Here is a 16,030-nt window from a genome sequence, read left to right as displayed (position 1 = left end):
GAATATTTACTGTCCTTGCCAGTTCTCAAGGCCTTTTTGATTAGATTGTTTCTGGGGGAAGGCATAAGAAAAAATTTCCTAAGATTTGCGAATTTTTCTTTTTCTTTTTGTGATTATGGGGATTGAATCCAGGGGCATTCTACCTCTGATGTACACTCCCAGTTTAATTTCTTTTTATTTTTTATTTTTAAACAGGGTCTCACTAAGTTGGGAAGAGCCTTGCAGAGTTGCTGAGGCATGTCGTGAACCTGCGATCCTCCTGTCTCATCCTCCCAAATACTGGGATTAACAAGTGTGCCCACCACAACCTGCTAGATTTGAATTTTTTTTTTTTTTTTTTTTTTGGTGGTACTGGGGTTCCTGGAAACCCTCCTACCTCCGGGCTACACTCCCAGACCTATTTTATATTTTTATTTGGAAACAGGGTCTCTTAAGCCAGCGAGGCTGGCTTCAAACCTGCTTGATCCTCCTGTCTCCGCCTCCCAAGCGCAGGATTACAAGCGTGCGCCACCACGCCTTGCTTAGATTTGAATTTTTCTATGAGGTTACAAACCCCTAGAAATGTCATAGATCTTTCCTTAGGATACCAGCCAATTTAGACAGGTTAAGATGTCCAGTGTTAACATAATCTGTTTAACCATGTAATTTTTTTATCTGCTAATTTCTTTTTATTCCAAGAAAGATTAAATAGAAAATATTTTAAGATAAAATTATTTATTGAAATTATTTATGCATATATTTAAAGAGTCAAATGATTCTGTAAAGCTTGTGGTAGGAACAGTCTCTTGGCCTTCCTCTCTAAACTTATCCCCGTCAAGCCTTCTCCCTAGGCAATTTTTCTCAGCTATTTTAATTAAAATTTTAAAATATCTATATATAAGTAAAATATGAATGCTACTTTTTAATTTTTAATTTTTTTTTTGTGGTCCTGGGGATGGAACCCAGGGACATTTTACCTCTGAGCTATACCCCAGCCCTATTTTTTATTCTTTTATTTTGAAACCAGATCTCACTGAGTTGAAAGGGGCCTCACTAAGTAGCTGAGGCTGGCCATGAACCTAAGTCCTCCGGTATGCTGGGATTCCAAGTGTGTGCCACCACACCCAGCTTACTTTTTAAAATTTTTTTGCTATTATTCATTATCCATTTCCACTATACCTCAAAATATTTTATACTTTCTTAATTAGTTTAAGGAAGTAACCAGCAGAAACACTTGTACTATACTTTGCATTACCATTATATTCAGTGATCACATTTGAGTGATCCAATTTTTCAGCGTTGTTGCCAGCATTTGGTGTTATCACTTTTTAAAAAAAATTTAACTATTATGATAGATATGTAATAATATCTCATTGTACTTTTAATTAGCATTTACCTAATTAATGTTGAATATCTTTTTATAGGTGTATCTGCCATTTGTATATCCTCTTACAATTCATATAATTTGTCTATTTTCTAATTGGATTAAAAAAATAATTCTTTTGGTACTGGGATTGAACTCGGGGACATTCTATCTATCTCTGAGTTACAGCCTATCCCTTTTTATTTTGAAACAGGATCTCTCTAAGTTGTTGAGGGTCTCTTTAAGTTACTTGAGGCTGAATTCAAATTTGCAAGACTTTTTTTTCAGCTTCCCACTAAGTACTGGGATTATATGCATGCACTACCTTGTCAAGCATTAATCAGGCCTTTTTTTTTTCTCCTTTTGGTGCTGGGGATTGACCAGGGTGCTCTACCACTGACCTACATCCCTAGCCTTTTTTTTTTGAGACAGAGTCTCACTAAGTTGCTGAGACTGCCCTTGAACTTGTGATCCTCTTGTTTCAGTTACTTGATTTGCTGGTATTACAGGTGTGCACTACCATACCTGGTTAAGAAATACTTTTTTTGTGTGTGTGGTACTAGGGATGGAATCCAGGTGCATTCTATCTCTAAGCTACACCCCCAGTCCTATTTTATTCTTTTATTTTGAAACAGGGTCTCACTTAGTTGTAGATGGACTCACTAAGTTGCTGAGGCAAACCTGTGCTCCTCCTGCCTTAGTCTCTCAAGTACTGGGGTTACAAGTGTATGCCACTATACTTTTACCCTTTTACTGTCATTGCATTGTGGGTTTACAAAGAAGCTGAAGGTAATAGATGGTTCAGTCTACTATTTTGAAACAAGGACATCTTAATATATTTTATTGGAAAAAAATCAAGTTAAAAATACTTGGATTTGAGTCGGGCGTGGTGGCACATGCTTGTAAATCCCAGCATTTGGGAGGCCGAGACCGGAGGATCAAGGTTCTTGGACAGCCTTAGGTACTTAATGAGGCCCTTTGCAACTCATTGAGATCCAGTTTCAAAATAAAGAATGAAAAATAGGGTAGGGGGTGTAGTTCGGAGGTCAAATGCCCCTGGGTTCCATCCCCAGATTCACAAAAACAACAACAACAACAACAACAACAACAACAAACAAGAAACAAAAAGCTTGGATTTGGACTTTAAAATATATAGTTCAAAGTCTGTCTTTCTGCCTTTCTTTCTTTCTTTCTTGTGCTGAAAATTGAACCCATGGCTTTATGCATACAAAGTATGATTTCTAACACTTAATCTAAGTCCAAAGTTTGAACATTGATTATCTTTCAGCAATATAGGTGTTTTATGTTTTTTCTTAATCTGCCCTATGAATCTTATTTTTGTAAGATTATCTTTGCTGCTTATAAATGTGAGAAGTAAAGCATATTTGTTTGCTTCTGGAAAAGGAATATACCTAGTACCTTTTCTCTAGAGATAAATTATGCTTAGCGTTTAGGGTCACCTAAAAATTAAAGTATTTGATAATCTTTAGGCTTTTGGATACTACCTATTTTGAGCCATTGAATTCTTGATTTTGTAACAGGTGGTGTAACCTAGGTTACTTTTTTTTGTGGTACTGAGAATTCAACGCAGGGGCATTCCACCTCTGAGCTATATCCTTAGCTCTGTTTTATTTTTTATTTTGAAACAGGATCTCACTAAGTTGCAGAGGGCCTAAGTAGCTGAGGCTGGCCACAAACCTGAGATTCTTCTGTCTCAGCCTCCCAAGTACTGGGATTTTAAGCATGTACCACCATGCCCATCTCTCTAGGTTACATTTTGATGTATGTCTTTTTTTTTTCTATATAAAAACATAGGGGAAAACTATATGGGCTTAAACTGTTTTTAGTTTGGGAGTGATGTTCATTTGAGAAGTGTGCCACTATACTTTAACCCTTTAATCTGCATCATTTAATCTGCTATTTTTAAAAACACATTTGCACAAATATTAAGTAACCCAGTGGCTTTACAGATACACTGGCTGGCTGTGAATGGGCGGACAGAGCTACTCCATGACCTTGTGCAACACGTCAGTGATGTTGATGTTGAGGATGCAATGGGGCAGACAGCACTGCACGTGGCCTGCCAGAATGGTCACAAAACGGTAAATTCAGCCACAGAATTTTTCAGTTGTGTTTGTTTTAAAAATGTTCTGATTTAATGAAAAGTACATATTTTCATTGTGCATCTTTGGGAAAATTAAATTTGACAGAAAAATATTGTGCATATTTGCAAACATGAAACTTCATAGAAAATATTTTCTATGTGATATGGATTAGGTAGAAAAAGGTAATACAAAATAGTGTTTTAACTCTTCAAAATATTTATAATTTGGATTTCTATTTTATTTTATCTTTTCGGTACTGAGGATGGAGCCCAGGGGCATTCTACCTCTGAGCTACACTTCCAGCCCTATTTTTTATTCTCCATTTTGAAACAGGGTCTCACTGAGTTGCAAAGGACCTCACTAAGTAGCTGAGGCTGTCCTCTAATCACGATCCTCCTGTCTCAGCCTCCCAAATGCTGGGATTACAAGTGTGCACCGCCACGCTCGGCTCAATTTTATTTCTGATTCATAGATTTTTGTAGCTGCATATACTTATTTCTTTTTGTATTTGTGTAACTGGGGATAGAACTCATGCTTTCTAGGCCAAGTGCTCTGTTAATGAACTACATTTCTACATTGTGCACCTACCCCTTTGTATTTCTCTTTTGAGACAGGATCTTGCTAAATTGCTCAGGTTGGCCTTGAATTTGCTGTCTTCTTGCCTCAGCCTCATAAATATTTGGGATTATAAATGTGTGCCAGTGGGCACACTAAATTTTAAAATATTGTATATTAACATGTATTTTAAACACTTAAACTATTCTAGTTTCAGTGATAAGTAATTTTTCTGCATTTTACATTTTTGCTATTGAGACTCATTTAAAATAATTAGATAGCTGGGTTTGGTGGCATACGCTTGTAATCCTAGCCAGGCATGGTGGCACACGTTTGTAATCCCAGCATTCCAGAGACTGAGACCGGAGGATCGTGGTTTGCGGACAGCCTCAGCTACTTAGTGAGGCCCTCTGCAGCTTAATGAGACCCTGTTTCAAAATAAAGAATAATAAAAAAAATAGGGCAGGGGGTGTAGCTCGGAGGTCAAATGTCCCTGGGTTCATCCCCAGACCCTCAAAATAAAAAAAGTTAGGGCTGAGGTGTCACTCGGAGGTAGAATGTCCCTAGGTTCCATTCCCAGTATTGCCAAAAAAAAAAAAAAAAAAAAAAAAAAAAAAAGTGTGAGTGAGTACTGATGCTATTTATATAGTTCATGTCAACTTATATATTTTTTTCTGTACTTGAATGACAAGTTATTTTCTTTCATTCTTTAGATTTCTAAAACCATGCATTTGTATTGTATCAATATTCATCTTTTATTCCTGTGTATAGATAATCCAATTACTAAGTTTTCTCCCTCATTGAGGAGACTTTACTGTAATATATAGAGAGCTTAAGATATTAGATTGCAATTCTAGTTTACTATAATTTTCTATCTCATTTACCTAAAGATTTCTTATATTTAACATTAATGTAATTTCTTGCTAACCATAATAATAAGATCAACTGAAAACAAAAATGTCACTTCCAACAAGTACAGAGACAATTTATTTACTTATTTTTACAGAGTCAGCTTATTTACTTATTTGTATGTATGTCTACAGATTTATATGTTTATTTTGGTATAAACTCTAAGTCTGAATTCTTTTGTTGGGAGATTTCCTTGTAGAATATAGATTTTCACATAGAGTCTAGATTTCTATCTGAAACACTTTTTTCCCTAACCCTGATTTGGCAAGTAGGATCCTGGATGTTTACATGCTTTTCATGTGACCACAATTTCCAAATACTGTACTTATACAAGATAGTGAGGACAAAGTTGACATTGGCTTTTGTATAATAAGGGTTGGTGAAAAGGAGGGATGTAGGATCTTTTTTTCTCATTCTTGGAATTACTTCTGAACACTGATGTTCATTTATATATTTCTTGTCTTTTATTAACTGGAAACTAACCAGTTTTTTCAAGGAGTATTTCTTCTTACCATTTCCTGCTTTCTGAGCCATTGTTACTAAATTTAAAAAAGTATTTCTTGTGAAAAAAGTGATCTGACATGTCCTAGTCTTGGATGACCTGTTTTATTTTATTTTTAAAAAAAATTATGTATGTGATGAGGATCAAACCTAGGGCCTTGCACATGCCTGCCCCAATGACCCAGGTTTTTAAGGAACTGCTACATGTTAGAAAATGAATCCCATTGGGAGTTTACAGAGGACAGGAAAGCACTAACTTTAATGTAAACAGAAGACTTAACCTTATAGGAAAAAGAGGGATTCAAATAGAAATAAACTACAAAAGCTAATTTTAGCTACCCTGAGCTAGTGTAAAGTTAAAAATTATTAAGAAAATTTTGGTTTAAAACATGTGCATTGCAGGCTGCATTAAAGATTTAGAATTTCCTTCTGAAGTTATTGAAGATTAGGTGGTATGAGTATAATATACTCCATATGGTTTACAACCTAAAGCAGGTGTGGTAAAGTAATGGAGAATTCCTCATAGCCTTTGAACAATTATATGCGCAGAAGATTTATAGGGAGCCTGACTTCTCTGCAGTGATGAATTTCACAGGGTGAGATTTTGCAGATACAGTAGAGGAGAAATGGCACAAAAGGCCATGTTGATTTATGGTTGATTGTATTTCCAGAGGTACCTTCTGTTGTAGTTGATCAGTTATAATTATCTACAAGGATTATATACAGATAAATGCTTAGCATTGGCTCTTTTCTGAATCATTGTACCTTTTTGATCCTTTTTCTATTAGGATAAGAAGGAATTTTAAAAATTAGTCTTGTCTCTAGGCTGAATTCTAATTTCTAAAAGTCTATGTTGATAGTTGTGGTATTGCCTGTGTTTCAGAATTAATCTTGAATTTCTGGGACTTATTTAGATCTCAGTGTGTTAACATATCCTTTTATATTGGGTTGCATATGATTTACTTGTCTATGAATTATGATACATTATTATAGGGTAGGGACTACTGATTTTTAAAACTCTTCATATGTCTTTCCATAAGTTGAATATTGGGAATGGCCTTTTCAATGTTTCAAAGTTGTCAGTTCTTGCACTAATTTATTGAAAAGAATTCAGACTATATGTTAATATTAAGACTTATTAGCACATGCAGGTTTCAAGATTTTATTTTTAAGCTTAAAAAGCTCACATACTGATTGCAATTATTATATATATATATATATATATATATATATATATATATATATATATATATATATATGGTGTGTGTGGGTCTGGGGATGGAACCAAGGGGCATTTGACCTCCGAGTCATACCCCCTACCCTATTTTAATTCTTTATTTTGAAACAGGATCTCACTAAGTTGCGGAAGGCCTCACTAAGTAGCTGAGGCTGTCCGTGAACCCTGATCCTCCCGTTTCAGCCTCCTGAATGCTGGGATTACAAGTGTGCACCACCATGCCTGGCTCTGATTGCATATATTTTAAGAAACTCTTATTACTTTATCTTTAAAACATATTGTTCTTCAAATTAAAAAAGCCAAGATAACAAATCATTTCAAATTTGCCTTCTAATCTCAATTTAGAGTAAATCTCAGGAGTACATGAAAAGATTTTGAGCAACTGCCTACTAAACCTAAAGCTTTGTAGAATTTATAATTGAATACTATACATTTTTGCTTTGATGATCAAAAATGCTTTTCAGATTTACATTACTTCTCTTTAAAGGTAAAAGATTTGGAAGGTTTATTTTTGTCATAATAAAGAAATTGAATAATCTTTACCATGTCTTCATATAGAGGCATCTCTTTCATGAGAGGGGAAAATAAAGGTCTCATCATCATCTTTTTAGGAGAAAGTGCTTTGGGCAGTGGAAGAGTGCATTTTTTTTTGTCCTTAAAGTATAATAGCACCATGCCTTCTATTCCTATTTAAAAATGATAAGATGAAAGAATTGATCATTTTTGTAATTAAAGAAATGATCATTTTCATTAAAATCTTTATTTTTATATAAATTTTCTTACATCAGCTATTGTACTGCATTAATAGGCATACAGTACAAGAAATATGGTTCATTTTTGACTATTGAATTTTTTTTTTGTGTGTGTGTGTGGTACTGGGAATGAATCCAGGGGCATCCTGTCTCTGCACTATACCCTCAGCCCTATTTAATTTTTTTATTTTGAAACATAAGTAAAAACTTAGCCTTGCTAAATTTCTGAGGCTGACCTCAAACTTATGATCCCTTTGTCTCAGCCTCTCAAGTACTGTGCACCATGGGATTACACTGTGCACCATCACACACTGCTACAGTATTAAGTTTAAAAAGTCATCTCAGGCTAGCCAGTTGCACTGGTACATGTCTCTAATCCCAGCTACTTAGGAGGCTGAGTCAGGAGTTTAAGAGTTCTAAACTAGAAACCTAGATTCAAAAAACAAGAAAATCATTTTAGGGTTTGTTATTCAGCTGACATGTTATGTAGTCTTTGGGAACTTTCTTTTCTTGCTCTTATTTATCTTTTGTATGACTCTGATATAATTGAGGAAAGTGTTCTGAATGCTTTGGAGGACATTTAATAGCAATGCATATATATACTGTTACTACCATTATTAAAATAGGACAGAGAGTGATATCTGGACCCTTAATTACTTTTGTGCAAGAAGTTAGGCTTGGTTTTTTTCTTTTTGGTGATCCTGGGAATTGAATCCAGAGGTATTTTACCTTTGAGTTACACCTTCCAGACTGATATTATTTGGAAACTGGGTCTCTAGGTTGATGAGATTCTCATTACTTGCTGAGGCTGTCCTTTAACCCGAGATCCTCCTGTCTCAGCTTTCAAACTTCTAGGATTATAGGTGCATACCACCACGCCCGGCTTCAGTGTTTTGTTTTTGTTCTTTTAAAATTTTATTTTCACAAAGTGTATTTAGAATCATTATTCCACTTAGGTATAATTCTCTTTTTTTTTCTTGGCCATAAATTCAACTTACTTTTTGGTAAAATTTTTATTAGTTTTTTAAGACTTATGCTGGGTGTGGTGGCGCACACTTGTAATCCCAGCATTCAGGAGACAGAGACTGGAGGATCGCAGTTCGCAGACAGCCTCAGCTACTTAGCGAGGCCCTTTGCAAATTAGTGAGACCCTGTTTCAAGAAAATAAAAATACTAAAAACATAGGACTGGGGGTATAGCTCGGAGGTAGAATGCCTCTGGGTTCCATCGTTCTGCAAAAAAAAAAAAAAAAAAGACTTTTATAAATATGTTGCATTGCTGTTAAGTGATTGATTATAGTCTTCCTGGAATAACATGGATTTAGAAACCCTAGAGAACTATCTTACAGTTTATTCTAAATTTAGGTGCTAGATTACCTAAGATTAGCTTAGGGACTAATTACAGTTTATTTAAAAATAAATTACATTTTTATAAGAATAAACTTTACATTCTTAAATTTACGCAACAGAATATGAAGCTTCTCAAGCAATATAAAATTGTATTTAAACTTTGTTTGGGTGAATTTACACTCGTAAAAATTAAAAGCAGTTCCTTGATATTGATATCATAGACTGAAATTTGCTAGTAATAGTGCTCACCTACATTCAGTTAGTTCTTTTGGTTGGTATCCTTAGCCAGCTTTCAGACTTTTTGTCCTGAGAGTTAACAGGCAGCCATGCAAGCTTAATTAAAAACATTTGCAAAACAATCAGATTCAGCCTGGAAGCACAAAGGTATATTGATATTTTGGAATATATTTTTATATTGAGGAATTGTATTTATTTTAGCGCCAAACTTTTTCTTTATTCACTTCTGGGAAATGTGAGCAAATAATAAAAAGAACTCCCATCCCTCTTGTTTTCTTAATACAACTGGATAATAATGATTTCTGCTGGATATTGCATAAAGATTCAAATTCCTAATCGATTTTGGAGAACAGGCTTCTAAAGAAACCCTGGATAAACCCATCACTTACTAGTAAATCCATAGTTTCTCTTAGTGTATTATTTGTACATTGTGATAAATCATGTCATCAGAATCATTTAATAAAACATAAAATAAGTATGATTTTGGTTGTTTAGTTTCCTTTTAGCAAATGATATTACAGCTTTAGCCTTTGCTTATAGTCTTATTACTGAATCTATTCCTTTTTACTTTGATCAGTGTTATTTTGAGAGTTGACATCAATAGAGCTGCTTTAGAGTTCTTGCTTTGAAATTAGCAGAGTATTGGACACAGCTGGTCTTGATTAGTCACTACCTTCAATTAAATGACTTTTGAGATTGACCCTACATTAGCTTTGTACATTAGTTTTCCACCCAGGATACTGTTTTGTTGTTTGAAAGGTTATGAAGTCTGTTGAAAATCTGTTGTTTCTCAAGGATTACTTGAGGGCCATAGTAAGTCCCTTTTCTAATGCTTTGGATCCTCACAAGAAGTTCCATAATTCTCTAAGGAGGAGGAATCCCTGTTCTACATAAGACTATGTAGGGACTAGGAGAATAGATTTTGGTAATGGTGATGAAGGGAAGAGTTGGGCAGGGAATTTGAAAATCTGATTTTTTTAGAAAGCTTATTTTGATGTCATTTTAGGTGCATAAAGTTATTTCAATTCATTGTAGTTATTAAAAATATGTATGCTATATGGGTAATCAGGTATCAGTCACAGATACTTCTAGTAGTCTGCTTTTATAGGTTTACATTTTCTCATAAACTGTCAAGTGTAACTTTTACAAGTAGATGAAAAGCCGTAACATTTTGAAAATGAGAAACTACATGGTATAGTCACACTCACTATGTTTTTTTTTTTTTTAACATTTTATGGTTTATTGCTCAGTGCACAATTGTCACAGAATGTACTTGTGTGTAGGGTTTCAGGGGCAGGACAATTTCTAAAATAAATTGAATCTAAATAGAGAATCCTGGTTACCATATAGTACATTGTATATTTGTTTATTTTATTATTTCATCTTTCTTTCCCACTATGATGTAAACTTTATAAGGACAGGAATTTTGTTCATTCTTTTCACTCTTGTAACGAATAGACATGGCATTTTTGTTGAAAGATAGAACAAATCACTCAACTCTAGTGTCATTTTAACCCTTATTTTCTTTGTATTTGTGACTGTCGTTTTTTTCTTTTTTATCTTTAAGTGGAGTACATATTGATTATTCAGATTCTTAAAAAAGATTGTATCTGATCTATTTGTATCTATTTGCTGAAAACCTCTACATTTGAAAATCCTTAGGAATTTTAAAATTTGAATCCAGAGTTTATTCTTTTCATTTAGCTTGTGGCTTATGTTTTGGTATAATTTGAAATCCTTAAGTAGTATTGTTTCTTCAAAAGCTTTTATTTATTTCTTTTAATTTAGTAAATCTCAGAAAATTTTACCTCCACTTGAGTTTTATCCTTTGTGTACATATTAGCAATTTTACATAACTGGAAGCATTTATTTTGTAATACTTTTGAAGATTGTATAGTCTTTAAATTCTACTCTGTAATGACTGCCTCATTGCAATTTTATGTAGCTAAAGTTGTAGTAAGGGACCAGGAGAACTCACTTTCTCAACAGAACTCAATAGAAACCACCAGAATAGTACAGTGATAGGGTAAGTTGGGTACGTGTTACAGCCTTTGGGTCCTGTTTTGACACCATGTAGACCTTCCTTTTTTTTCCCTTTCTGCTCACCACCATGTAGTTGGCTAATTATTGAGGTGAGTACATCTGAGATTCCTTCTCTACTTGAATTATCATGACTTGCTTTCCTCAGAGGAATGACTGGAGATTAATTAAAAAAAAACCCTATGATTAATGTACCTGTGACTTTCTTGCTACTTTTCCTATTATGCCTTTAAATCAATAATTGAATTTTTCATTTCTTTTCCCTTCCTGTTTCAGAGCTTTTACAAAAAGAAACCAGTAATCAATTTTTTCAATCGCAACAGCTGATGAATTTTTATTCATTTTAGTGCTGTAAGGCAATATTTTATTCCTCATATTCAAATTATTTTATACTTTTTTTTTTTTTTTTAAATTTGGAAACAGGGTCTCTTAAACCAGCACGTCTGGCTGGCTGGCTGGCTTCGAACCTGCGTGATCCTGATCCTTCTGTCTCCGCCTCCGAGGATTACAAGCATGCGCCACCATGCCCGGCAGTTTTATACATTTTTTAATCCTAATTTCTTTCTTTTTCTTTTTTCCTTTTTTGGTGGCACTGGGGATGGAACCCAGGGGCCTTCTACCTCCGGGCTATTACAAAATATTTTATTTGGAAACAGGTTCTTTTAAACCAGCTGAGGCTGGCTTCAAACCTGTGTGATCCTCCTGTCTCAGTCTCCCAAGCTCCGGGTTTACAAGCGTGTGCCACCACTCCTGGCAATCCTAATTTCTAAGAGAGATTTTAGGCAACATTTTATCTACAAGTGAAGGTATTGAAAAAAAATTAGAAAATATGTTTAAGTGTTGCATATTTTGAAGATTTTCACAGGGATAATTAAGCTAAATTATAAAAGCAGAAAGATTTCTGAGTAGAAAATAGAATATTAGAATAAGCAACTTCCACTGCCTTAATCAAATGTTCTTTTAAAGAATTTTTAGCCGGGCGTGGTGGCGCACGCCTGTAATCCCAGCATTCGGGAGGCTGAGACAGGAGGATCGCAGTTCACGGACAGCCTCAGCTACTTAGTGAGGCCCTCTGCAACTTAGTGAGACCTTGTTTCAAAAAAAAAGAATAAAAAATTGGGCAGGGGGTGTAGCTCGGAGGTCAAATGCCTCTGGGTTCCATCCCCAGACCCGCAAAAAAAAAAAAAAAAAAAAAAAAAAAGAATTTTTAATTTCATTATAGGAGATACAAAGATTTGATGAACATGAAATTTTTTATGTCTTTGTAGAATTCACAAAGATTTGACAGAAATGGAACAGTTCATATGTAAATCGTGCTTTCTTGCTATGTTTCTTTTGAAGTTTGTCTTATAACTTATTGAAAACAGTAGAGGAATTTGTTAGTCTAATGGCTGAATTTTTGGTTAACTTTACAGTATAAATAAAAATAGAGAAGCACTATAAAAAGTATATGGTTTTAAAAATGGCTTTATTTTAAAACTAAACAGTAGTTGTTGAGACACTTGAGCTTGATTGACAGGTATCTATTTGGCAGGGAGCTAGTAGATTATCTTCATTTAATATACTTCATGAAGACATGTCAGATTGCCTTAATACTATTAAGTGACCTATATTCAGAAAAATTAGAATTCCTACTTAGTAACTAGAATTATGATTATGAATATAGGCTTAGGTTTTAATATCTGCTTCACTGTGTGTTGGGGTGCAAAGTATCTGACCTCTTTGAAATCCAGTTTCCTGCTTGTAGAAGTAGAGTGGATATCATCTTCCTCACAGGATATAGTAAGCAAATTGATAAATGCTTTTAGCATAGTATCTGGGTAAGTGTTATGCATATTTATAGTATTTACTTTATAGTTTTAACTTAGTATATTTTGCTAATAATTTACTTTTTCCCTCTGGTTTGTGAATTAATATTTTTTCATTGTATTTACTTTTATCTCTTAGCCTTTTGAGCAATGAAGGCTTATTGTCTATAATATCTATAATAATAAAGATAGTATTGGTGCTATCCATCTCCTGTTTTGAAACCATACAGACACAGCTACTAGGTCAAAAATCAGAGAGATGAAAGCCATGACCCATAGACTCAAATAGTGATCTAAAGGCTTCTTGTTCTAATACCTGAAGGTTGTATTTGGCTACTTGTATGAGTTTAAAGGAATTATAGAGCTTTATACAGTTTTATACAGTTTTTTTTTAGGGAGTGCTAGGGATTGAACTGAGGCCCTTGTACATGATAAGCATATATTCTACTACTGAGCTACACTTTCATAACAAAATTTTTATTACCTAAGCTTTAGAGTTTATTTGGGGTAGAAGTAAATTCAAGTTGCAACATATAAATACTATATTTTAAAGCCTTATATTTTTATGAAAACTTTTTAAATAAAAGTTTTTCATTTATATCATATATTTGAATAACAACATGGTTGACTACAGAATTCTACATTTTAAATAATTTTCCCTTGTAATTTCAAAGGCTTTTTACTTTTTAGATTTTAGTGTCATTGCTGTTGAGAAGCTTAATGTCAGTTTATCACTAGAATTTTATATTATTGTTGTGAAATCTCTCTTTGACATTGCTTTGTTGACATTTCTTTATTAAAGTGGGAACTGAGCCAGGCGTGGTGGCGCACGCTTATAATCCCTGCGCTTGGGAGGCTGAGACGGGAGGATCAAAGCCAGCCTCAGCTACTTAGTGAGGCTCTCAGCAATGTATGGAGACCCTGTTTCCAAATAAAATATAAAATAGGTCTGGGAGTATAGCCCGGAGGTAGAAAGCCTCTGGGTTCAACCCCAAGTACCAAAAAAAAAAAAAAAAAAAAAAAAGTGGGAACTGAATCATTTAAATTTAACAGTTCAGAACCTTCAGTTCTGGGAATTTTTTGGTATTATTTCTTGATTCTTGTGTGATTCCCCCCTTCTTCATTTTCTTTATGCTCAGTTCCCGCCTTGTAACTCTAGATTGATCCACTGATTTTTCTCATCTTTTCTGTTTTCTACTTTACCTGTTTATTCATTATGGTTTCTTACTCAGTTCCTAAACATTCCTTCTAAACTTTGGTTGAATTGTCATTTCTTCTGTTATATTTTAAATTTCTTTTAGTCTGAATATTTCTATCTCAAATTCCTGTTCTTGTTTCATGAATTTAATCATCCCTCCCCCCTTTTTTCCCCTTTTTATTTGTGGTACTGGAGAGTTAACTTAGTGGTGATCTACCTCTGAGCTACACTTCAGCCCTATTTTTTTTTTGGTGGTACTGGAACCCTTCTACCTCTGGGCTACACTCCCAGATCTATTTCATATTTTATTTGGAAGCAGGGTCTCTTAAGCCAGCGAGGCTGGCTTCAAACCTGCGCGATCCTCCTGTCTCGGCCTCCCAAGTGCGGGGATTACAAGCGTGCGCCACCATGCCCGGCCACCTCAGCCCTATTTTATATTTTTAAAATGGCCTCACTAAGTTGCCTAGCTGGCCACTAACTTGCAGTTTTAGCTCTAGCCTCCAAGTACTGAGAGTATAGGCATGCACCGCCACACCTGCCCAAATCCTTTTTTTTTCTTTTTGTTTTCCAAGTCAGGGGGCTGTGTTACTTGTGTCTTAAATATTTTCCGTCCATTCATGTCATGGCGAGTAATTAAGATGTTGTCTGGAAGCATTCATTGTGCATGTGAACTGGCTTCACTATACACTAGGGTTCTCAATCTAGGTATTTTTGATACTTTGGGCTTGATAATTCTTTGTTGTGAGAGTTGTCCTATGCATTGTAGGATGTTTAGCTATATTTCTGACCATTGCTTCCTATCTACCGATTGCACCCTCCCTTCCCTAGTGACAATAATCAAAATATTTTCTGCCAATGCCAAATTTCCTCTTATGGGGAAAACGTGCCCTTATTTAGAACCCCTGCTGAAATTGGACCTGTTGGCTTGAATTGGAGTGTTTCACTGGGGACCCTAAAGTGCCACTTACTTCAGACTCTGGTGCCAGGCTTCAGAGTGGAAACTCAACTTTTCCTAATTGAGGTTTAAAGCCTGGGTGCTGGATTTTGGGGAGCCAAGTGAAATATGGGGCTGGAAGTTTTTCACTTAATTAGTTCTTTTTTACCATGGCTCCTCAACCTTTACTCTTAACTGTGTTTCTTGTCTGCCAGTTCTGAGCTTCCATATTCACTTTGTCCAGAGAATAGGCCTTGCTTTCTTTGAGATAATAGAAGGAAGGATGATTGATGACTGATGGTATGGAATTAGGAGGAAGGGTCTTAGTAAGAATCAGAGAATCCGTTTTTTTAAATAGTCTTTGAAGTATTCCTTCTGATTTTAGCTCCACATAACTTTTTGTTTTGGTGGGGAATGGTGTTGGGCATTGAACCTAAGACCTTAGTGCATGCTAGGCAAGTGTTCTACCACTGACCCACATCCCCAACCCAACTATTCTATTTTCAAAGGTACTTGATACTGAAATTCTTTGTGCTGTTTCTGGTGTTGTTTGTGTGCTGTATTGAGATTTGGTTGCTTCTTATTAGAATCTCCATTTGCATTTACTTGGACTTCAGCTTTCTTTGATCTATGGAGTCAGTTACTAGTCTTGCTTTGCTATCTTTTGAAAACTTGCTGGCTTCTCTAGTTATGGATGCTGCTGTGTTCTTTCTTGTTCTTGTGCAGGTTTATAGTCTGATTATGTTGTCAACTTACTAGATTTTAGAACATCAATAATGATGAACATGTGTGTCAATCCAGAACTAATACTAAATAGTCAAGTTCAATAATGTTTATATTTTTACATTTTTCTTCCTTTCTGCAGGAGAAACCCAAATGAGGATTGTAGGACTAGAACCAGAAAATATATACTCTTAAAGGACTTTAGTTGGGCTTTGACCTATTCCTAATCATCAAATATATACTATTAAGATTTTATATTAGCTTAATTTCTTTTTACTATAAGTCAAATGATTGTAGGTGTAAGGCTCAAAGGACAAAGTATATATGAATAACTACCAGA

The 16,030-nt window shown here is 34.8% G+C and overlaps 1 protein-coding gene across 5 annotated transcripts in view; it reads left to right on the top strand.

The window, feature by feature from the left end:
• The window catches only part of HACE1 (HECT domain and ankyrin repeat containing E3 ubiquitin protein ligase 1), a gene marked incomplete at both ends in the record, with an annotated part of 91,976 nt that overhangs the window by 22,619 nt on the left and 53,327 nt on the right, over positions 1-16,030 (top strand). The window contains one exon of one of the 5 annotated variants that reach the window (XM_080700199.1): positions 3,313-3,444. The exons of 3 other annotated variants lie outside the window; for them this stretch is intronic. In XM_080700199.1, coding sequence (XP_080556325.1) covers positions 3,313-3,444 — 132 coding nt within the window. Of the gene's footprint in view, positions 1-3,312; positions 3,445-16,030 lie in introns of those variants that run through there. One more of the 5 variants, XM_080700202.1, reaches the window with a different exon arrangement.

Source organism: Muscardinus avellanarius, assembly GCF_963383645.1.
Source record: "Muscardinus avellanarius genome assembly, chromosome: 8".
NCBI classification, from domain to species: Eukaryota; Metazoa; Chordata; class Mammalia; order Rodentia; family Gliridae; genus Muscardinus; species Muscardinus avellanarius.
The sequence above is the reverse complement of the archived record's forward strand: the minus strand, read 5'-3'. Positions and strand labels throughout refer to the sequence as shown.